The sequence below is a fragment of the Felis catus genome, chromosome A2 (genome assembly GCF_018350175.1).
Source record: "Felis catus isolate Fca126 chromosome A2, F.catus_Fca126_mat1.0, whole genome shotgun sequence".
In the NCBI taxonomy this organism is placed as follows: domain Eukaryota; kingdom Metazoa; phylum Chordata; class Mammalia; order Carnivora; family Felidae; genus Felis; species Felis catus.
The window spans coordinates 30,002,893-30,027,699 of NC_058369.1; the positions used below are offsets into that span (position 1 = coordinate 30,002,893).

General features: G+C 43.1%; 1 protein-coding gene across 28 annotated transcripts in view; it reads right to left on the reverse strand.

Moving 5' to 3' along the window:
• Positions 1 to 3,901: 3,901 nt before the first annotated feature.
• CADPS (calcium dependent secretion activator) overlaps positions 3,902 to 24,807 on the reverse strand; it is a 478,503-nt gene continuing 457,597 nt past the window's right edge. For all 28 annotated transcript variants that reach the window (XM_045051795.1, XM_045051797.1, XM_045051798.1 and 25 more), the window contains 2 exons: positions 8,431 to 8,535; positions 3,902 to 5,152 (listed from right to left, as the gene is read on the reverse strand). In XM_045051795.1, coding sequence (XP_044907730.1) covers positions 4,973 to 5,152; positions 8,431 to 8,535 — 285 coding nt within the window. In that variant the 3' untranslated portion in view covers positions 3,902 to 4,972. The remainder of the gene's footprint in view (positions 5,153 to 8,430; positions 8,536 to 24,807) is intronic.

Sequence of the window (24,807 nt, forward strand, 5' to 3'; positions counted from 1 at the left end):
CGTCCGCATTTCGCCCTGGACTTTCAGTTTACCTAACTTCACTCTCCATTGGCCGGAAAACCTCTTTAAATACAGTGCAACCATTAAAAGTAATACAGAAAATCTCTATGTGCAGATACAAAAATGATCCCACACTGATAAATGAAAAATGTGATTTGCCTTAGTATGCTCAGGATGAATCCCACTTGTGAAAATATATTTTAAAAATATATAAATATATAAAATATATAAATATATCCAATTGGATATTGGATATGATTTGAACATATTTGGAAGAATATATGCCCATCTGTTAGCAATGGCTACTTTGGGGAAATGGGTTGGGGAAGGGAGAGGCTTCAACTTTTTGTTTCATGAATTCGACTTTATTTGATTTTTTTTAACCGAACAAACTTCTTTAAATATTTGGAAAAAAATAAAAATACTGCTTAGCCCTGTTATTTAGCCCAATAAACCCAAGCTAAACGAAAGTAAAAGTCCTTCTTTGGAACCTTAATCCACTCTTCCCATCTTATTCTCTCCACACCCCCTGCATAAATGTCTTTATGAAACCAGGCTCCCCTAACATACCGAGCATATCCATTGATGTGTTGCGTCAACATGTGTTTGTTGAGTGTTTACTACGTGCACTGGGAATTTATCAAGAGAAGAAAAGAGCATTGGCCAAGAGGCACAGCCCCCTCCCCTCCCTCTGCTTTGGTCCATGTCCTTTCTCGTCCTCTCTTTGTGCTCTTCAAGGCCCACCTCCTCCAGGAAGTCTTCCCTTTCTTCTCCCTCCTCTGCATCTTACAGGATACAGTCTATACAAAGCTTTTGAAGATTTATATCATCTAGACTAAAGGTTTGAAGAGAACAGTAACCACATCATCTATGATTTGTGTGTTCAGTCCTCACTTATGAACCATATATTTAGTGAATACAATAAGGATAGAATAGGGAAGATGGTGCAGACCACAGCCTCCCGAAGTGGAGAAAAGCTGCAAAGAACCCATTCATGAGTAGTGAGATGAATACTAAGGAACGGAAGTAGAGAGTGTTATGAGACTATGTACCAGGGACGTGGATGCTGAACTGAGGGTAGGGTTTGGAGGGGCTTCTTTGGGGAAGTCATATTTAGCTGAGATTTGAAGGGTGAGATGAGGTGCTTGGCAGGAGGCCCCCATGGGGACAGAACCGAGGTGCACAGGTGGAAGTGAAGGTTGGCAGGTGTAGCTGAAACCCAGGGAGCCAGAGGGGCGGAGTTAACAGAGGAGGCTGGAGGGCTAGGTGAGGGTCAGGTCGTGTATTGCCGTGCATGGCACCTTAGAGAATTCGAGCTTCATTCTGTGACCAAGGGGAGCCACTGGATGCTATTATCTGGAGGAGGAACAAAATCACACTTGCCTTTTAGAAAAGTCCCCCTGGCTGATGAAGGGGAAAGCACTAGAGAGAGCCTGGGTGTCTCTAGCACTGCTTGGCCAGTATGTACTCAACTATTTGTGGGCTGATTGATAATACAGTGAGTGCTTTTCCATCAGGTTAACATTTCTCTCTACGTCTCCATGTCTCACCATCCATCTGGCACTTCTTCCTATGGCCTCTTCCCTACCAGTCCTTCAAATAACTCTGGAATTTTCCTCTTGTAAGAAAAAGGAAAAAAAAAAGATTTAAACACGCACTTCACAAGAGAAGCTAACCAAATTGTCAATACACATGTTAAGAGGCAATCAACTCTATTTTCGTAATCAGCGAACCACAGTCATAAACCACTACACCACTTAGCAGAACAATGTAGATTAAAAGAGTGGCCATACCTGCTGTTTTATGGATTCTGATACTCTGCTGATGAGAGTAGTCTGTGGTTTACCCTCTGTGGAAAACGGGCAGTTTTTCCTAAAAGTGAACATATATTTACCCTATGACCCTGCAACTGTGCTGAGAGATATGTACAAAGAAATTCATGGTAACATTATGAATGTGTGAACATGTTGAACTAAATACATGTGAACATGGACAAATTGTGGTATATTCATACTATAGAGCACTGAAAGGAAATGAACTATAGCTACACCAACAATATAACGTAGAGCAAAAAGAAGCCAGACTTGAAAGAATAAATACCGTGATTCTAATTACATAAGGGCTTCAATTCAATTGACACTATGAGAAATCAGGATAGTGGTTACCTTTGTTGAGTTAGGGAGGAGGTAGAGACTGAGAAGGGCCACAGGCATGGGTATGTCTGGAAGTGTTCCTTATGTCCTATTTCTTGACCTGTAGGCTTAGGATTTGTGCGCTCTTCTGTATGTTTGTTGCGTTTTAATGAAAAACAAACAAACAGGAAGGAAGAGAACACTTAAGATTCTATCCCAAAGAAATAAAAAAAGAAGGCTCAAGATATCAAAATGGTCTCCTTCTCAGCTTTGAATTTGTGGCAAGGATAACCTGAGACTTAAAAAACTTGGGGAGTTCTCTCTTTCTGATCTTACCTGATATCATTTCCTTCTGCATAGCCTTTCCCCTGGGGATGCACCTGGGGGGATACTGTTCAACAGGATCCTCAGCGCTAGGCTGGGGGTGGGGGGTGGGTGGAATTTTCCTTTTGAAGGAATCTTTTTTTTTTTTTCTTTTAACCTTGGTTTTGAAGGCACAATCTTTTCACACTTGCTTCTTTCTCTTTCTGCCTTTTGGGTCATGCCCTTTCATTAGTTCTCTAACTCACTTAGCCCCCCCCCCCCCCCCCCCCCCCAGGGCTCTGGAGCATTTCTTCCTCTTCTCAACTATACTATACACTGGGCAGGCTCTCTCTCTTTACTTTGCACATTTTTGAATTGTTTGTAATTGTTGCAAAAACTATATCATAGCTTTGGAATTAAAAATGCAAATATATTTTTCAAAAATGCTGGCTTTGCCATGCGGACTTATCTTGGTGCCATTGGGCAATCAAAGATATCTCACACCCGAATGATATACCCCCACCATCTGTATTACCAACTCTATGCTAGTGTCTCTGGAATCTTGTTTCCGTAGGGAGATGTGTAACCACTGGGCAAGTGTCCTTAACCTTTCTGACCTCAATTTGTTTGTTTCTAATGAGGATCATAACAACCCTTTCCTCTTGCGGTTGTTGTGAGATTTGAATGAGGTATTATATAGAGAATGTCTGGTGCGGAATAGTTGCTCAATAAATGGGAGTTATCTTTGCAATCCCACTAAGGGCAGGAAGTACTATTGATTTGTACCTGCAGACCTGAAGGATTAAAAAAAGTAGGACGTACTATTTAGAGGAATTCATGTGTAGACAGCCACTGGTCTACCTGGTCCTAATGAAAAAATTCGTCGCTTCTCTAAAACGCCCGTCAGCCCCAAGGAAAGGTCAGCTTGATTTAGTGACAGATGCAAATAAGACAGGTAAGGCTGCAAAATGTTTGATTTCTTTCACACCTACGTGATTATATCTGCTGACAAGAACTGGGGGGCAAGAAGAGTGCTCCGTATCTTAGAGAATCTTGTAAGATGCTTTAACAAATCTATAAGAATCGTATATAATTGGCACACGCTTTGTTTGGATGCAAACACTGCTGTTAAAGTAGCGCTTAAAAACAGTTTGTTGGCCTTCTTTTCGTACAGGAGAAACATTTCTCTCGTTTACACTCCTCTCTTGCATAGCAGACCCTTATTTATCCTATAATGGAAGCATAATCTGCCCAACATGTCCAAATGCCCACTGTTCTGAATGAGTGGAGTCCGACTCCGTGGGACTTTGGGCTGCCTTTTGTGGAGACAAGCATTTGAAAACCACCCCTCCAAGAGTTTCAAGGAAGTGACCTCTTGCCTGTTCTTGACCTCCTCTGCCGGTTTGTGTGTGTTTCAGTTCTGGCTTTCCAAAAAGACAGAGGAAAAAAGACTCGGAGGCGTGTTCTGAGGACATTGAATGGTTATTTATTGAGAAGCCACAGTCTTCCACACTTTCATAACTGTAGGCTTTATATAAGGCAAAAGCAAGATGGATTCACTACTTTACACAGAAAGAAACTGCTCTGCAGAGGACCCCGGGGTCATGCAGTTACAGACCAAAATGCAATGTACATGACAGATATAAAAACCAGTGTGGAACAAAATATTTTAAATTATGGTGACAGTCTACTGAAGGAAATATCCATATCTTATTATAAACACATTTATAGTCTAGGGTTGTAATTTAAATATTCAGGTTTTTTACATACACGGTTATCGAAACATAAAAGCAAAATGGGACGTTTAAGAGGATAAACTTGGACAGATGACAGTTGCTCTGAACTGTGCTTGGTGTTTGCTCATGGGAGGATCACCCTTGCCGTGGCAAATGACAAGATCAATCCATTGGTATCTAGCCGCCTTTTTTTGTTTGTTTGTTTGTTTGTTTGTTTGTTTTTTGGCTAACTACATGGATCCGTGAAAGGATGAGTTAACAAGGAAAACGGGGGTTCAGTTTTTAGTTTTGGGGGAACACAAAGAACCAAAAAGGTGGCTTGCTGGAGGCTTGCCTTTGTTTTCCAAAAACCAAAGCAGATCTATGTGTCTTACGTTAATTTATTGTACTCGTTTAAATAACTGGCATCCACATAACGCGAAACAGAGAAGTGAAATACTTGGTGTACTTGCCCTCACATCCGTTTACCATCAGTGCATACACAGTATATTAATGAAGCATCATTTAACTTTGCTGAGAACAGGAACACACCTAGCAGTTGGACTATGTATTCTCCATGAACAGTTTTTAAAGAATGGTGCTCCATATTGCTTGTAAACATACAGACATGGAATCAGGAAATCAGTGGGGTGGAAGGTCGTTTGCTAATCTTGGTACCACATAGCTAAAATGGCAATTGTATTGGTAAACATCTCATGGGCATGGTAGTTGACAGAAAATTCCCTACTGGGGTTAACTAACAGACTAAGGACATGCATTGATTACAGGACTTTGTCCCAAAGGACTCCAGGCCCTAGCCTTCTAGTCATCTTCCTCGTCTTCCTCGTCGCTGTCCTTCATGCTGATCCCCTGCAGGCCCCCACCCTCGCTCACTGATGCAGTGGCTTCCTCCACAGTGAGCCGGTTCCGGATGGTTTCATAGGTCTTGCTGTTTAAGGTCGAGTCCAGGACCCCTTGCAATCGGAAATCTCTATAGGTTTTCTAAGGAGGGAAAAGATCAGTGATAAGCGAGATCTCATCTCCACGAAGGGAGGGAAAGGGCACAAAGCACGTGTGGGTGTGAGAACGCTGACCTTCAGCTCAGTGTCTCACTTAATGCATTGTCAAATGAAAAGCCACCGTACTCAAATTTCACTTGTACTGAAAACTGAGATTCTCTGAATGACAGAAAATGAGAAATTGTGGCAGGATAAACTGTATTAGCTGAGACAAAGCAAAGAACATAAGCTTGTGTTTATTCAGTTCCATAAAGGGAAATGTTCCATAATTGTTTTGATTCATTTTGGTGTTTTTTTTTGGGGGGGGGAGGGGGTCTGGTTCTTTCTCTTAGGTTGGTGTATTATAATATGATAGACTGTGTGAGGGGCCATAACACATAAATAATGGATCAAGCGATTATGATATTTTGTGATTTCCTTTGCAGTCTGGTCTTTAATATTTTTGAGGCTCGTAATGGCACATCCCTCTGTCTCATTCACAAGACAGACATATGCATGTTGGTATATGAAACCTATTACGGGCAGCAACAATTATGGGGAGACGGAGTGCTAATGCCTCATCAATATGTTGCAGGCATGTGATTCATTTCTTATCTCCTTGGGAAAGAAGCGTATCTATTCCGTTCACAACTTCATGGTCTCGGGGAAGAAATTTGGCTCTTTTTCAAGAACAATGGCTTGGTATTACTGTACCACAAAGTCTTTCTTTGTTCCTTCAGGCGATCTCTCTCGGATTTCCTGAGGTATCCCAGGGACTGTTTTTTTCTAGAAATCCCTTAGCGTTAATTGAACATGACCAGAAGCATCTGGCTGTTGTCTACTTCTTAACATTTTTTTTGGAGAAAGGTCTCTCTCTAACAACTTTTCTCATCACACTGCATATCATTTCAGCTACTGATTCTGCCGTGTGTTTCTTCCATTGATATGGGACAGCATTGATATGCTGAAGGAGCATGAGGGGGAATGTTACCCTTCAGTGCACTCCTGTCTGTGACTTCCTTTTCTTGTCATCCATCTAATGAATCATATTATCAACAATCACAGTGTCAACCCCTCTTGAAGGTTACATGTTGTAATGACCGCAGAGTTAACTAGTGAATGAGGCTCAGCTCAGTGAAGTCCGCTAATATCAGATTATGGATAGGATGACCGTGTGTCCCCCTTTCCACTTTGACACTTAGTTAAAAGGTCCTCCTAATTATGGGTCAAGCTGCAAGGCTCTCCTAGGTAGCTAGGTAGCTACCTGAATTGTCTTCATCTTGACGGGAAAGGGTAGGAGGCTGAGTAAATTCTAGGCACGGTGTAGACCAGGTATCCAGAAGATTCACTTTTTTTTTTTTTTTTTGTACTTTTCAATTGTTTGTTCTCTTTCCACTTAGGATAATATAATTGGTGCCAGAATATGATGGGAAAAAGAAAGGTAGAAAGCAGCTGGATATTCTCCCCTTTATTCAAATCCCAGAGCGGCATTCCCCAACTCAACTCTAGATGCCTACAAACAGGGACTGTATCCAGGCATTTTTAAATTCTCCATCTTGTAACAGAAGGAAGAGCTCAACTAATGTTTATCCACTGTTGGATGAGTGAATAAATGCTTGGTGAATAATCAATGAACGGATGGATGAAGGGAGTGGATGGGAAGGCAGGAAAGAAAGCCAACTATCTTTGGAAATTCGTCTCCGAGAAGGAGGCCTCTGGTGAAGGTGCTCGGTGAAGAGGCCTCTGGTGAAGGTGCTGGTGAATTGTGCTTCACAGCTCTGTGCAGTGACACAAGTTTTGCTGGGCCTATCTCTGGCAAAAGTGAGGGAGTTCTTTTTTTGTGTGTGTCCCTTCCCTGTGGTTCATGTCTCTGTTTTGGGGTTTTTTTTGGCGGAAGGCTAAGACTAAGCCTCCTCTCGGACTTACATTTTTTCCTTAATTAAATAGTGCTAATTCCAATATTCCCAACATAGATTCACTAAGATCAGTCATGGGAAGGTATTTTCAAATATTAAAATTAATCTCTTCTTTTAATGTCCACCCAGTCAGTGTCAAAAAAAAAAAAAAATTCCCCCAAAGAAGAGTACTTATACCCGGGAAATGGAATTTAAGTGCTGAGGCAATGGCTAGTGAGCTTGCCTTCAGGAAGTGAACTTTTAAAAATATGAAAATTAGGCTGGGTCTATACTCCGAGTGCATACATTTCTTTTAAGAGCTGTAGTACACGGCTGTCGGTAACCTTCCCTGGGCAGACGCTTTGTGAGATCAAATGTAGATGATAATAATTCTCTTTAATTACACTCAACGGAACAGTAATTGGTTTTAAGTCAGCACTGGGGTGGAAGAACACCTTCAATGAAATGGTGCTAATCCTAAAGAGACTAAGAAATAGGGCGGGGGTGGGGGGTGGGGGCTGAGGGGCTAGGGGGTAGAGCTGGGGCTGGGCGGTGGGGGGGACTTCTGGAAAACTGCTAAGAAATAGAAATTCAGCTGCGTTTTATTATTAAAATATTTTTACAGACACTCTGTGCTTTGAATGAGATTTTTGCATCTGAGTGTTTTAAACCCTCTACGGTGAAGCATCAAATGGAAACTGAAATGATCAAAAACGTATTTACCCCCTTCTGTGATCTTATTATTTCATGTAAACCACTGAGATTTCACGCTGAAATAATTATCATTAGTCCAAGGCACACACACAAGAACAGGGAAAAAAGCTACTTTCAGGGTATGTTATCTCACCTTTGTGATCCTTTCCATTTGACTGTATACACGCATTGTAGGAGAAACTAGTTCAATTAACTATGAGAACAATAATGATTTGCATCCTGATAATGATCACAGGACATATTTAGAAATAGCTGGAGGTAAATATTTCTATTACATTAATTGTGGCAAAATTTTATTTAATTAAACCATAAATGAAATTGGTAATTGATGTGATTAGTATAATGGTACCAAAAGCCAGCTTTTGAAAGTCTAATGCACAGGGCACGATGGCTGCTGCAGTATTTTTGCATGACAGATACATAAAGTATTTTTCTGGCCTGGATAAAATGTCAAATTCCTTTTTATTAATTTTTCCTTTGATGTCTGAGTAATAAATTAAGCATGCATCCCAAAGTGATTTCAGAGGTTTTTCTTGCCCGAGATGCTATTTTAGAAATCGCCTTGTTTTCTATGCAAACCAATATTCTTTGTGTTAAGGAAGTTCTGCAGCTTGACAATGAAATGTATTTCAGTAAGCTATTTGCAAAAAAGAATAATTATTTTTTCTTTTACCTTTACCATCCTAATTAGTGTTTTCAACTGATAAATGTGAAGCTGTAAGTCCATCCGGTCTGTCAACCAGGTGCAGATCACGTTCATGGAGCTGTTGTACCATTGCTGAAAAAAGAGACAAAAGTTCTCCAGCCAACACATCACGAAGCATTCAAAGAGTAGAGGGAACAGGCCACGTTTGAGCACCTGCTCTGTTCCAAGGAGAAACTAAACGGTTAAAGAGAATTGGAGAGCAGAGACATCGTGAACACTAACTGACACAAAATCACAAGGTACCAGATCGGCCTGAAAGAAATGGGTTCGGACTTAGCATCTGACACAGAACTCTCCCGCTACAGACATCTCCTATACGATCGATTCCTATAGACCATCTTTTGCTTTTCTGATTCTCCTTTTTGTTGGTTAGTTTCCCTCGGTTGAGATTCAAGTCACTGTCTATTTCCTAATGCCACCATTTCAGATGCCCAGGGAGATGGGGCTTCTCCACTGGACAAACGGATGTCACCTGCTACTTACCTTTTGAGAAAAACCCAGACCCTGTCTGCTTAGGACAATTCTGGGAATCCGGCTGAGAGCCTTATGAACTGAGGGTGAAGTTTACCTTCAATGACCCTATTGGCATTGGGAGAGAGACAATGAAGGTTTCTCTTTAAGGGCCAAATTACACTCTGGGCAGCATATATGCCCTCACGTTGGCTGTGCAATCTGTTTTAATCTTAACACCAAAAAATTATGGAAGATGAGAGAAAAAAAACATCTACAAATGAGCTCATTTCAAGCTGTTGAAATCATACTTCCCCTTAAGGGGGTTAAATTTTGCTTCTTGTCTGTGAAAAATGCTTGAAGCTGTGTCACTTTAGACTGCCACCCCTGTGGTGCAGGAAGTCTCTGGTGCGGTATAATTTTGCAGTACTGCTCATATATTCATAAATCTCACTCAGAGACATATGAACAGTGTTATGAAGTGTCAGTATGAAAAAAAAATCTAATCTTTTAAACTTCACCAGGTTTCATTACGCATTGCCGCTTATACCAAACAATTTACAAATAAAATGAAAAGGTGTGGATGGACCTATATATTTATTTATAGGGCATCTATATGAACTGTGCACAGCAAACATGTAAGAAAAAAAGAGTAGTTACAGAACCGAGGCGACGCGTGCTCTCATGCTAACACACACACACACACACACACACACACACACGCGCGCGCGCGCACGCACACACACGCACACACGTGCGCGCGCACAAGCACACGCGCACACACTGCGCACCAGTGGGGATTTGAAAAGCATAAATAAAAACATGTTTCTGATGGTAAACTCCACCCTTTCTCACCTAAAGATCATCCAAAATCAGTTTATGCCTAACACTCACAGTTTTTCCGAAGCCTTGTTTCTGACTTAATTTCTTTTAAAAAAAATTAATTTGGGTTTTTACTCGCAAGGTAGAACTGCCAAGTTTCACCTTGTAAGAAACGACACAGTCTCAGCCATGGCGTTCAGAAGCCCTCTTTGCAATCTTTCATTTCTAGGCTCCTTCCTCATCAGAGCCAATTGTGGCTCTCTTTGGAGCCCAGCCGCAAACAGAGACCACACTACCCCAATCAAGGCGGTATTGCAGCCTCACAGCCAACTTCTGCTCTTTTAAAGATCATGGAGGCGAAACCGTCAGTTTTAGGAACCTTCTGTCCCTCCCCAGGGAGCAGGCGGGGTGGGGGGTGGGGATTTTTTCCCTTGAGATTCACAGTTCACTCCATGTAGGAGGGGGTTCGCCCGGGGTCAAGCTGCTTCAGGCGTGGACAGGTTTTCCCCTCCAGGAGTGAGAATATCTTACTGAAACTTTTTTTTTGGCGGGGGGGGGGGGGGGGGGGGGGGGGGGGGGGAGGGGAGAGGCAGTGATTATTGGGGAGTGTTTTTGGCACCTCCTGCCTTGGGATTCTGGAGCTTTTGCTGTCACTGCATCTGGGTTTGTTAAGAAGGGGTCTGGAGACAGAAATATCACCAGGTTCCTGGTGTTTCTGCAGCCCTACCTTACTCTCAGCAAGTGGGGGGCTCTCTTGTGTTCACCTCAGCCCTCAAATGCCATTTGCTGGCTTTATCTGACATGCAATCTGGGGACTCAAATAATGTAATTTGAGAGTCGCGAGCATTGCTCCCCCCTCTCCTGTACCTCCTGGGGTTGGAAGATGACCTTCGAAGAACATGGGGACCTCCTGGCCAAACCTACACACCCAGGGCCACATGATGGGTGCATCTCAGGGACACAAAAGAGGAATGTGGCACTCTGGCTCCTAGGCAGAGGTGGCATTTTGCTTTGGCTGTGACAACAGGCAAACCGGCGCTGGCTTCTATCACTGCCAGCAAGCCTTGTGCAACATGCCTTTTTCTCTTTGCTGAGAGACGTGCCACCTTTCAGGGGGAAAAAAAAATAACGACCCTCCCCACCCTCCCCACCCCCGTCCTCATTTTGTATAAGTGATTCCCATTCTTGTCAAATGGCTTTTAGAGAGCAAACAATAAAAACAAAAGTAAAAAGGTAGAATACTCTCAATACTCTGGCTCTGCTGCTGAAAGCATAGGGAGGTAGGAAATGCATACAGCGATGGCTCAGCGTGTCACGCTTGCAGATTCCCACCCCAGGAGAACAAGCAAAGCCCTGGAACATCCATGCCTTTCCTCCTGGATCTCACATCTAGCAAAAGAAGTGTAAAAAATGTATGATGCCCCATTGGCTACGCATTTAAAGAGGCAAAAGGGAGTAAGTCACTCCTTTCCAAACCTTATGCTCAGTAGATGAAGTTGGATACAGCACAGCGCTAACTTGGTTTTCCAGAAAGGCGCTTAAAGGCATTTGGATGTCGGAGAAAGCAGGAGTCACTGCCTTCTCGAACTTTAAAATGTTAGAGGTGAAAAACAGCTTCCGTATTATCGTTTGTACAGGACGAAACAGAGGCCCAGAGAGGTGAAGCGACTTGAGCAAGGTCACACAGCTAGCGAGTTCAGAAGAGGCAGTTCTTCAGGATTAGGCACTGCACTGAAACAGCTGATCGTCTAATTACTCCTCCCGAGGATGGTACAATAGCGTGCCGGTCATGAGAGCCGGTTTGGAGCACCTCTTTCCAACTCCACATTCAGGATATCACATTGACAGCTAGAAATAGGCCTTGGTGGGAGTTTTTACACCGTGGAAATTGGCAAACGCCACAAGCCAGGGCATTCTCCCTCCCAGAAAGCCAGTTGTTACACGCTTACCAGCCCATTGCTGGGTATCTGGGTTCCTGCTCGTCCTCGCGTGGTCCTTATTACTCAGGTTTGCGTTATTTGAGATGGATGCTAATAAAGCAGATTGGTTATGATTCTTCAAAAGAGGAAATGACACATTTTAAGGCCTCCTATTTTGTTTCGCCTTGGGTTCAGATGTGCCTTTTCCGGAAATATCCTAACCCCGGGACACTAAGATTTTGGTAAAATGCACTCTAAACCCTTAAGAATAAAATCGTGAACTGACAACATGGACTAAGTAAGGATGATCGCGACTCCTTTGCCAGCCTCCCCTTAGTTCAGGTGTATTCATTGGGAACTCCCTACATAAGGTCACCTTAATCCTAAAAATGCGCTAGAGAAATAAAATCCTAGTACCCAGGGCCCCTTTAAAAGAAAGGGGATAATTATGTGGAGGTTTTGGAGCTAAAACCCAAAAGGTTTCCCATCTAAAGGAAGTCCCTGGGAAAATTGGGGACTCCTCTAGGAGTTGCAAACGGATCTGAAAGTTCTAGTTAGGAGGACCTGGAAGGCTGATCGGAGACTCTGCCTGTTCGTCTTTCTTCTTCCTTTCTACAGTGTAGTCATTAAGAGCATAGGCCTTACTCGTCTTTTCCCTGGTTTTGTAATCTTGGGCAAATTACTTATGGTTTCAAAGACTCAGTTTCCTCTTCAGAAAATGGGGATTCATCAGCCTTTCATGGTCTTTTTGAGGGTGAGAGGAAGTAATCCTAGTAAGGCTCTCGGCACAGTACTTGGTACTTATTAAGGCTTCAATTAACGTTAGTTCCTGCCGTCATCACCACCATCACTAACCTCTCCATCACCATCACCATTATCAGCCCGTGCTTCTCTGTCTTTTTCTCACACTAAGAAATGCCACAGAACAAGGGAGAAAGGAGAGAGCAAGTGAACACAGAAACCCTGTGGTGGTGGAAAACACTGCTCGTCTCAGAACACCTCTGGAATTGCGTGTCTAAATCTTACAGGACACAAACTCCATCTGCGCAATTCCACCGTAAAGTTGTTCAGTGGTAGATCATCACCCAAACCCATACAAGCATCCTGGGTGCATAAAGCACATTTTAAACTATACTGACCTAGATTTAATAACAGATTAAAAGGATTCAGACAAATAACGAGTGATTTTTCAACTTTGTGTGGATAAAGTACAGCTTCAGCTTGGCTTGGCTACTTATTAGCTGGATAACCTTCAAACAAGCTACTTAACTCTCTGACCCTCAGTCTCCTCTTGGGGTTAAAACCAGTACCTACTTCATAGGATTACTGTGAGCGTTAAAAGAGACAATTATGTAAAGTGACCAGGAGAGTGACTGTCACATACTAAACACTCAATAAAATATCGTGACTATTATTATTACTCATAGAAACATAAAGCTGTCCTTTCCACATACAACACAAAGGAATTTTCTTGATTCATTTCTAGTAGGAGCTTAGATAATTAACATGCAGATATACTCAGGTATTGTGCCCCGTAAGCACACCGACTTCGTGCAGAGAAATCCTTATACACAACGTCCCTTCTGTAATATTGGGGTGCACGATAGCCAGGATTAGGGTGAGGCTAGTGAGGCGGGGTCTGGCCCATGCAGGATCCATGGATACTGTCTTTAATATTCTGATATTTCGTTCATCCTGGGTTATTTGCCTCGGTTTTGATTTTTTTAAAGATGCATTAAAATAGTTTTGACCTTGACTACTATATTTTTGGACTCCCCCTTAAATTTTACAACCGAGAGGTGATTCATTCACCTCTCCCTAGTCTCTGCCCTTGGGTTCACTGTTCCCCGGGGAAATTTTACCGCCAGGAAACGCTGCAGGATTGAGAGCTAAAATGAATAATTCACACCTCGCTGGCCAATAGAAGGTTCGGACTTCCACTTTAGATTGGGATAGTCCCTAATCAGCAAGCAAGGGTGTGATTATATGGTGGCGTGGCTTTATGTTGCTTTATCTCTGCCGCCCTCAGGGCCACCTCGAGGAGTCTAAATTCCTACACGGATGAGGATCTGAGTTCTATTGTTAGATCATCTCTAAATATGTATTGCCTTTGAAACTGGCATTCCCCGCCTTGATGTTAATTTGATGTCCTAAAGAGACCTCACTGTTAATGATGCGTTTGTTTTCCGAGCTACCCACGTATCACGTGAGGGGCAATGACAACAAGGAACAGAGGCCCAACGGAGAACTCTTCAGTGTGCTTCCCTTGGCACTAATCACAAGGGTAATGTATGTCCTTCACTTAAGCAACCCCCTATCACAGCGGACTGCGTATAAGACGTTGGAGTCTACCGTCTTAAATGAAGTACTATTTCGCACACGATTCGCCAACACACACACACACACACACACACACACACACACACACGGGCACAATGAACAAAAGTATAGGTATCCATCCCCCACTTCTCCAAAGTTTGCCTTAGGCCACTTCCCTTTTACGAAAGACCTACATTAGCACCTGTTTTTGCTATCAGAAAGAAATTGGAAGAGGACTTTGGCTTTAATGAGAAAAGGCAAAAAGCAAAAGTGACCTTCTGGGTTTGTGTTGCAATGAATTGTTATACAGGGAGCATGTACCCCGGGCAGGGAGAGTGGCCCCACCAAACTCCTTCCGCGGGAACTATACTCAGCATCTCAGACTCAAGCTGCCACAGGTCTGACTTGCCTCTGTGAGCATCTGTGCCTTGTCTCCATTTATTCTATGCATCCTTCAGCCAGATGTGTCCTAAGGTACTAGAAGAGCCTTGGGGAGCCTGGGAGGCTCAGTCGGTTAAGCTTCTGACTCTTCAGTTTGGCTCAGGTCATGATCTCGCAGACTGTGGAATGAAGCCCACATCGGGCTCTGCCCTGGCAGCTTGGAGCCTGCCTGGGATTCTCTTTCTCCCTCTCTCTCTCTCTCTGCCCCTGCTCATGCTCTGTCTGTCCTGCTCTCTCAAAATAAATAAATGAACATGAAAAGAGGATTAAAGAAAAAAGAAAAGCCTAAAAAAGGTTATGGTTTAGGTCTGAGAATGCTCAAAAAGTTTTCCATACAAATGAAATGGTGTTTCTTTACACCATTCCAGTTCAGGAAGGTTTTCACAGGAACACTCTATTTTCGGATAGCAAGGGAAACCTATAGTTACCTATGCAGGGAACACCGAGCCTTTATGATGTCCAAGTGCTATGCACGGCATTCTACAAGCAGTTTATCATTCAGTCATTGAGTTGAACTCTTAAGAGGTTGACACTATTAACAGCCTCAGTTTGTAGAGGAGGAAAAAGCACATAGGTAAATTAAATAAGTACTCTGGGGTCACAAAGCATTAGTACGTGGTAGGATAAGCTTCAGGTTAGTTATTTACCACGACATCTGTATGAGCTGTCCCATTCAACTCAATAATTAAAAAACATAATGGTTTGTTTATATAGACACAACTCCAGTTCTAGGTGTCTCCTCAGCAAAGCCATTCAGCTCCAAAACTCTCAAAGGAGAAGTGTGTGGGTAGGATAATGTTGTTGAACCTGTTTCCCTCAGAACCTGAGCTTGACTTGGTATTGAAAAGATTCTACTTTTTGTGAGCTTGGAACAGTGCTAAGCAGAATGTGGGAAAACCACTCAACAACCTTAAAGGACTAGTGGACAGAGACCATCACTGCTGAAACTTAATGGAAATGATTAGAAAAAGCTGTATGGGAATGAGGCCATGCCATTTCTTAGCTAGAATCCATGTATTTTTTTTTTCTTCTCCTTTGTAGCCCTATCTGATCTCTTCTTCTTTTCTTTTAGGTTAGTAACTCAGCAAATGCTACTGGGAGAAAGTTCTCACGGTGGGCAGGTTGAGCTTCCAAGGTGAAATACAATTAGCAAAGTTACCTTTATCACAATGGATCGAATTTTCTTAAGAGTTTGGAGATACAAAAGTTATAACACTGATTACAATTTCAGGGCTGAAAAAAATATACATCATAAACTTTAAAGTCTTCAGTGAATAGGGACAGTAAAATAGTAGAGCCTTGGGGAAATTTGGTTTCACGTGAAATTGAAGAGGGCACCATCAGAAAATGTTATAGAAGAAACAATTTTAGGCAGAGTCCCAAAGCCAATGAAAACAGTCTAGTGCAAAACTCAGTTCTTCCTCTGTCGCTTTTCTCTTTAAAGAAAAATTTGATTGGGGCACCTGGGTGGCTTAGTTGGTTAAACATCCGACTCCTGATCTCGGCTCAGGCCATGATCTCACGGTTTGTGAGATCAAGCCCTGAGTCAGGCTCTTCGTGTGCACTCTCTCTCTTAAAATAAATAGATAAACACTAAAAAAACATTGTACTGAAGTATAACATGCATACGGTAGTGTCTCGCTTTAAGTAAAACATACACGCATATATACACATGCCAAACAAGACATGTTGTCCCATGCCTATAACTGAGGGTAATATTTCGCCCAATATTGTAAAAATGAGCTCCTTTTGAAATTACGGTATTTGGCCTAAGGTACAATAACCACCACGCAGAAACTTCACACACCTTCTTGTATTAAAAATTTGTGACTCACTCTAATATATCCTAGGATAAATGATAGCTGAAATCTAAAAGGATTGGAGTTCTATCGTTAGTTCATTTCTAAGTAAATATTTCCTTTGAAACCAGCATGGTCAAGCCATATATGCTGGGCCGACACAGCACTAAAAGCCTGGGCAGTCTGTGGCTAACTTCTCAACAGTTGAATTTCTCCTATCATTTGTAGTCTCGTTTCCCAGGGGAGGAAACTGAGACTCGGAGAAGTGACCTGGGAGCTAGCAAGAGCCGGAGCATAGGAGGCTAAGAGGCAGTGCAGCCTAGTGGCTAAGAGAATGGACGTGAACCGGGCTTTCTTGTGTTTGAATGTTGGTAAGTCCCTTAACCCCTCCGAGCCTCGGTTTCCTCCTCTGCTAAATGGGGGACTGTAATAAAAACTACTTAGGGTTGCTCTGGGGATTAAAAGAGTTAATAGGTCTGGAGGACTTACCACAGTGCCAGGCACATGCTACAATGTTAGCTGTTAATACCACAGCCAGGCCATCACACCCTGCATCACAAATAAGGAATCTTTCTAAGTGCCAGCTCTGTAGGGTTGCACAAAGCATTCTGAGAAACTTCCGTTCTTCTAAAAATGTCTGTGTAAACAGACAATGTGTAACCTCTTGATAACCATCCTGTATTTCTGGCCTGAAGAAGCATAACGAATGCTGGAAGGTTTTAATTTTTTCTTTGGAAAGTACCCTTTCTCCAACTCCACACAGCCACGCTTCAGAGAAACTGCCTCAGCACCTTGCCTAGAGTGCCTGAAGAAGGAAGGGCATTCTGTTTGTTGGCAATGAGTCAAAGAGGAAGATAATACTTTGACCACACCCATGTGACTAAGTTCTTCACTTTGCTTTTTGTGACAAAAGTGGCTTGTTATTAGTTAGGGGGAAAAAACCCGCAACCTATTTAAACTGCTGTATTGAAATACTGTAATGAAATCTTTTACGTTTGAAGCTTTCAGTGCATATTTCTTCCTTACAATATGGGTAATTTAAGAGCATGTGAAAAGCATCATCCAGGGTTTCTTTACACTTCTACCAAGTACCCATAGCTTTGTTAACCCAAGCCACAATTCCACAGCCCCGTGGGTCTCTCAGGTCTGAGGATTGCCAGGGATCTGGTTGTATTCAGTGTTCTATTCCAGATTCAGAGAGGGTCTGGTAAAGAAACCTTGGCACATTCAAGCCATGTATGCCGAATGGGCGAAGCAGTAAGCATCCGCATGCAAATTTCAAGATTTGTCAAAGTTCCCAAGGGCTGAAGCCACACTTCCTGAAGGGCAGATCATCTGAGTGCTTTTAAAAATGGGTACGAAGTTGAAAGGCATCATCTTTTGCTTTACTCGAGTGTTACTGTAATTCAGGATTTGATTCACCAAAACAACCGTACCTAGAAATGGGTATTTCCCAGTCCCCGCTTCAGGACGCTCAGCTAAAAAAAGCACAGAGACACCAAAAAATAAACAGACATCGAAGTCAGAGGATTTGGGTAATCAGAATGAACTTCCAGGCTGTCTCAAAAGTCCTTTTTAGCGGAGTTGTTGTTGTTGTTGCTTTTTAAAAACTATATAATTCTTTGGATGCCTACAAACCCATTTCATTGAGGTCTTTGGAAAGCTGTCTTACTGCTGTGGCTCTTCAAGGTACTAAACTCTGGATTACCTGGCCCCAAAGTCTGATGCAATCCAGACTGATGGAGAAGTCAGAAGCACCTTGTTGAAACCAAGGCTCCAAGACCCATATTTACCCACAACCTAGTCCCAAGACCATTCACCTACTCTTTGCTGTACTGCCTTCTCATAACGAGGATATAGTGCAGTGAAACAATTTTTTTTAAAGCTTGAGTTAAGTTGTCACTGTTTAAAACAGTTGAATCTTCAATAGGAACATGTATAGAATTTAGCATTTGGGAGCAACATTATTTTAACCTCCTTTGAAAAGGCCTAAATATTACCTTAATATTCTTTTTATTAAAATAAGCTATAACCTTTTCAAGACAAAATTTCAACTTTAAACCTGAAATGTGGAGAAATATCCAGCAACAAGTGTCTCTAGCACTGACATTTCAAGTGAATCATCAAAATCGTACTTGGATCCTGACCTGTACTTGGATCCTGACCTAACACACTGCCTCCTTCTCACCCAAGTCAGGCCTGTTACCACCATTTGCCTGAGGGAAAATACAAGGGAAGTAAGAGTCCTGAAGGATCCTTTCTGAAAGCAAATCAAGCAGGAGAGTTTAATTCAAAGCTAAGCTTACGTGGACTATACATCGGTGTCTCTCTGGAAGACATTCTTTTTTTTTTTTAACTTTTTTTTTAATGTTTATTTATTTTTGAGTGAGAGAGAGACAGAATGCAAGCGGGGGAGGGGCAGAGAGAGAGAGAGTGAGAGAGAGAGAGAGAGAGAGAGAGAGAGAGAGAGAGAGAGAGAGACAGAATCCGAAGCAGGCTCCAGGCTCCAAGCTGTTAGCACAGAGCCTGATGCGGGGCTCGAACCCACGGACTGCGAGATCATGACCTGAGCCAAAGTCAGATGCTTAACTGACTGAGCCACCCAGGCACCCCACGTGTGTGTGTGTGTGTGTGTGTGTGTGTGTGTGTGTGTGTGTATATATATATACATATATATATATATATATATATATATATATATATATATATATATATATTTAATGGTTTGATCAACTTGTGGGTAATCTCTGTAAACTATCCAAGCTAGCCAAAGCCAGCCTGGAAATGAGTTTATTGCTCCTGGATCAATCAGACTGCATGAAACCCCATGAATTCTGCCCAATCCCATGTCTCAATATGGCAGGGGGTAACGTGCAAGCAGACGTGACAGTCCCCAAAAGGTTTTCTTTCCTAGTACCTGTAAGATATGGCTGGCAACAGTTCACCTTCTCTGAGTGAGAAAACCAGTAGATAGGTACCTACTGACAGGAAGGCATGTGATGGCAAAGCGGAGGCACTAATGTGAATTTTCAGTCGTGAATGCTATCCCAACTCAAACACAAATGCCACTCTGCCACCAGTTCCTCAACCCAAGCAAGCACTATTATGAAAAGATAGACACCTAGCAATTCTGCTTTTTAGCGCAGATGCCAAAAGATTGAACGTAGGCTCTTGAAGAGACATTTCCACACCCATGTTCATATTAGCGTTATTCATAAGAGCCAAAGGTCCGTCGACAGACAAACGGATAAACATAGAGTGGTACAGACGCACCATGGAATAGTATTCAGCCTTTAAAAGAAAAGAGATACCGTCACAAGCTACAACTCCGAGGAAGCTGGCAGCTACTCGGCTAAGTAAAATAAGCCAGTGGAAAAGGGACAAATATTATACAATTCCACGTACGGGAGATATCTAGAAGAGTCAAATTCATAGAAACAGAAAATAGAATGGTGGTTGCCAGGGCCTAGGGAGGGGGAGATGGGAAGTTACGGTTTAATGGGTATGGAGTTTCAGTTCTGCGAGATGAAAAGGGTTCTGGAGATTGGTTGCACAATAATGTGAATGTATTTAACGCTACGTGACTGTAAGCTTTGAAATGGTTAACATGGCAAATTACGTGTACATATGTGTGTGTGTGTGTGTGTGTGTGTGTATATATATATATATATGTTTACTTATTTATTAATTTTGAGAGAGAGAGAATGCGTGTGTAAGTGGGGCAAGGGCAGAGAGAGAGAGAATCCCAAGCAGGCTTTGTGCCACCAGCACGGAGGCCAGTGAGGGTCTCGAACCCATGCACCATGAGATCATGACCTGAGCCGAAATCAAGACTCAGAAGCTCAACTTACTGAGCCACCCAGGCGCCCCAACATGGCAAATTTTATGTTATATTTACTTTGCCACAATTAAACCCAAAAGATGGGAAATGAAAAAAATCACTTCCTATACCAAAAAGGAAACTTTCCTTAAGAAAGCTCAGATATATAACAGTATACATATTCTAATCTGAACACCCAACCATGTTTGACAAAAAGCCAAAAAAAATTCTTTGTAAGATGAACATGGGCATTTCACTTAATACCAGGACTGAGACAATTTCTCAAGGCCGAGTTTTGAGACTGCGAAGAACAAAGAACAAATCTGGTAGCATTTGCTCAGTCATTTATTTGGTTTATTTAAAACACGCCACAGGGCCAACATTTCTAAAACTGTGAAATAGAATTAAATGAAGCCCAGAGACGAGAACCAAGAAGGCTCATAGAGGATTAGGTCCAAACAACAAAAAAAGATGCATTTTTCACAAAGCATCCTCGTCTGTGTTCACAGAGACTCCCCCGTCCCCTCAGCGACCCCCGTCCCTGACTTTCCAAGCATAGATGTGATCAAGCAGCACTCTGCCCTGACACCCTGGTTCTTCTGCCCAGAAGGGCAGCAGCGACCCCATCCAGAATCACTTGCAGCACGACAGACTTATTAAGGTTTGGAATGCGTGTTCAGGAAGCCCTTATTTTAGGAAACAATTAAGTAGAATTAGGCTAATAATGCAAGGCAGGCAAAGCTTTTGCCCTTTGCTGAGAAATAACTCCTGCATGGAACAGCTATACTCATAAAAATCATGTATTTCTTAAATGCCTCAAAATGATCTTTGCACCAAGCTCAGCAATTAACCCTGCCCCACTGAGGAGCGTTTATTCCCCAGGCTAAGGAGGATTAATCTCCATGTTTGCCCGACCAATGTCTTTGGTTGGTGAAAACGCAGTCTGAGGCTTTGGGCTGGGAACAGGAATTTCTGTACGTGGGAAGTGCACAGAAGGGCGGCAAAGCGGACACCAGGGGCCGGATGCCCCCTGCCAGGGCCACATTGGGGGCCAAGGATCTTCTTGGGCCTGCCTGTTCCTAACCGGAGGGAGGATGGAAGGCCTTGAGGTGGCCTGAGCCTGGTCTGCTGAGGGGATTTTCTCCACCCGCCCCACTCCACTCGGTCCTCACGGTAGCCATTCATGGGCCTTCTTCTGGGCCAGAAGCAATAGATTTCCCACCTCGGAGCCTGGGCAGGAAGTGACCGCTGGGCGAAAGGGGGACACAGACCCTCCTGTCCAATGCTTTGTCTCCTTGACAACACCCCAGCTGGTGGCCCGAGGAACAGACTTAATTTCTTTTCTTTCTTTGCCCACCCTCCTCCCCGCCCCATACTTCGTTCCCTCTTTCTCTAGACGCAAACGTACGGCATCCAACATAAAGTTGCCGAAATAGCAATCTTGTCTCTGAATATATAAATTGCAAAAATTGATATGAATAAATCTGCAAGTAGCACACTGATTGTGGCACATTTTATCAAAAAACGGCGCTCGGTCGCTCGGTGGCTGGGGAGGGGGTTGGTGTCATTACACATACAGAAAAACATCTGCAAACTCCCAGTTTCTTTACTTAGAACTGAATGGAGGCATGACCTCCTGTTCCTTGCCATGAACCCTGAGTTCACACTCATATTTTACATGTTACAGGAAGCCACAGCTCGCCCCAGGGGTGCTGCAAACAGACACGCAGAAGCCAGATGTAGCTCCCCCCTGCTCCTTAATGCACCTGAAGAAGCCGGCAACTCGACATTCAAAAGCTGACATGCTCGTAGCTTAAGGTCACTTCAGATTTTGTAAAGAGGAGGACAAAACCAGGAATGCTTCTGGGGCTGGGCTGTCAGCGGGGAGGCGGAGGGATTACAAGAAACCTGTGACTCTGCCTCTTTCTGCCTTTGCTGGTAGTTTTTTTGTGTGTGAACAAGTGCCATACAACAGATTGAGCCTCGTATAAAGGCCTGAGACTGTGCAAGGGCCCCCCGCTGGGCCTCAGCTGTGCTTGCAATTAGCAATAGGCACGGAGTGATTATTGTTGCGGTAGCGGATGGCAATGCGAAGTGACAAGTTTTATGGGGGAAGTTGAGAGTGGGGATGCTCTGCAAGTTTCTCTTTCTTTCTTTTTCCTCTCTCTTTTTTTCCCCTCGTTCCGCAAAAACCCTTCCTCGGGAGGTTGCCACCTCCCGTTGCAGGAAAAGCTTTCTTTCTCTCTCTCTCTCTCTCTCTCTCTCTCTCTCTCTCTCTCTCTCTCTCCCTCCCTCCCTCTCTCTCTCTTTCTCTTCATTCAAAAGAGCCTTAACAAAATTGGTGAAAGAATATTTTCCTCGCTGCTTCAGCATGCGGCCTTTCTGGGTCAGGGCTGCCTCGCTGCCCTATTTAATGTCAGAAATACCCATTTGCCTCAAATTAGCAGAGATCTTCGAGTGGAGGGCAGGAGATTAAGCAGACAAAATTACTCAGCAGGTGACGGTGGGGTGGATTGGGGGGTTGAGAAGTCTTTAAAACTGACTACAAGACATTATATACTTCTGACAAAAGAACATAGTAATCCTACCTGCTTGCTTTAACCACTGTTGTTTGCCTATTATTATGTGCTTTAATGCTCATGAGAGCAAAAGTGTTGCTGACAGTACTCAATTACCATAGTAACTCACACCAGTGACCTCTTATCACGGGGCTCCCAGCCCAGCTCGACCAATCCAAAGAGTCTGTATCTTTTTATTTATTTCCACGGTGACACATACTTGGACTGGAAAGCTCCAGATACAGGCCACTCCTCTCTTTGTCCGGGATAAGAACTTGTTTTGAAATTTTGAGTAAGGGCCTTTCACCTTTTCAATCCAAGGAGGGTCTGAAGTTTACGGGTGTGAGGCTGTGGGACGCCTTCAAAAACATGATGAAGACACACAACAATGCCCAATAAAAAGAAAAGAACACGTGGGCACCAAAGGCCAGCAGCCTCCCAGCTGCAGGGACGGTCGTGTGCCTCCCTTGGGCCTCTAGCTATCGGGTCTGAGGTTTGGGAGGAGGAGAACGGGGGATGCTTCCCCGGGGAACGTCTGCCATTTTATCATACCAGTGGAGCGGACCCTAGACAAAAAGGCTACCCAGAGGGAGTTAATTGCAAATTTTTAAAAGGAAATAAAAGTAATACAGGCATAGGCGTTTTCAGCTTCGCATTTTCACTGGCCTATGAATGTGTCTGTGAATCCACATATGTACGCGGTACCCTCTGTCTAAATGCCATCGGCGAGTCAGAGTCGCAGGGTTCCAGGAGCAAACTAAATGCTCAGACAAGTCCTGCAGGAAAGAAAGGCATTTCACTCTGCTTCAAATTTTCCAAACGTATCTGACTGAAGTACCACTTTCTATGACCCACCTATTAATATCCTTCAGAGTACTTCTGTTCTACTGAACCCCCTTTGAGAAAAAGTTCTACAGTGACATTAGTATTAATAAACATCAATAACAATAACAATAAGGAGGAGAAGAAGGAGGAGGAGGAGGAAGAGGAGGAGAAACGCTTAATGAGCATGTATGTGTCAGGCACCGTTCTAAGCAGTTTATGTGAATTAAACAACGTCAAGAAATAGTTCCTTTTTAAATCTCATTTTACATTTCTATCGCACATATCTGTATGAATTCATTCTCTATGAAAAAGGGAGAAAAGGAAATGTAATTAGCCATACGTAATAAATTGGCTTTTAATTTTCATTATATTTTTCCTGCTTCTGACTCTCCACAGATCCCCTGGGGCTCCCTAAGTAAATAGTATTTTCTATAACCCCATGCCCTATTTAATATAAAGTAAACTGGGGAGTGAGGAAGAACTTCCCGCAAAATTCTTCCACCTTTGAACTTAAGGTACTCAAATGGCAAAATCCCCCTCTCTTTCGATTAGCCTCCAAAGCCTCGCTGTCCTGAAAGAGAGAATCCAATTGAACTACCAAAATGAGATCTGGGCTTGTCTGTACACAGCATGACTTCTGAAACTGCTGCTCGTCTAAGTAATTGAATAAAAACATAACCAGTGGTCAAACCCTGAATCAAAGATGGACCATGTGCCCGACAGCAGCTGTTCCAACCCCCCCTCCCCTCTCCCAGCTTGATGGGCAGGACCCATCACAGCAAATCAGGGTGAACTCGAGTTTCTGACTTCTGGTTATAGGCAAGTTTTTCTGCAAATGTCAGAGGCTGATACCGAACTTTCAGCAAGTGGAATGGGGCGCTGTGAGAGTTAAGAGAAAAAAAGAACAGCTCTCTCACGTACCTGGATTTTCTCACTTTAGGCTCTTTCTTTCTCCAAGAGACGTAAATAATGAGCCCGAAGTGACTGAGCCCCGATCAGCTTCTAACCAGGCCTTTTCTACCACCTGGGCCGTGCAGGGCAGGTGTGCAGTTTGGGCATTAACAAACTGACCACGGTTAACAATACCTTTTCCTGGGCCTATTTTCCTGGGGAGACGTTGAGGATTTAGTCCTAGGCCTCCCTGTGCACTAAGAAAATGGACCCCCATGCCTTCAGCCTCTGTCCTCTCAAAGGAACCTACTGTTTTGACAAAATGTATAGTTATAATCCAAATTCACACTTTCAAAGTCATCTCAGTCCCTTAAAGCTCACTTATGTCGAAGACCAAATTCTAGTTTTGGTGGCATATCCTACCACCCATTATCTGTGTGAGAATTGCGAATAATTTATCTGAAAACTATGCTTTGATATGCATACAAGGACTTCAGAAG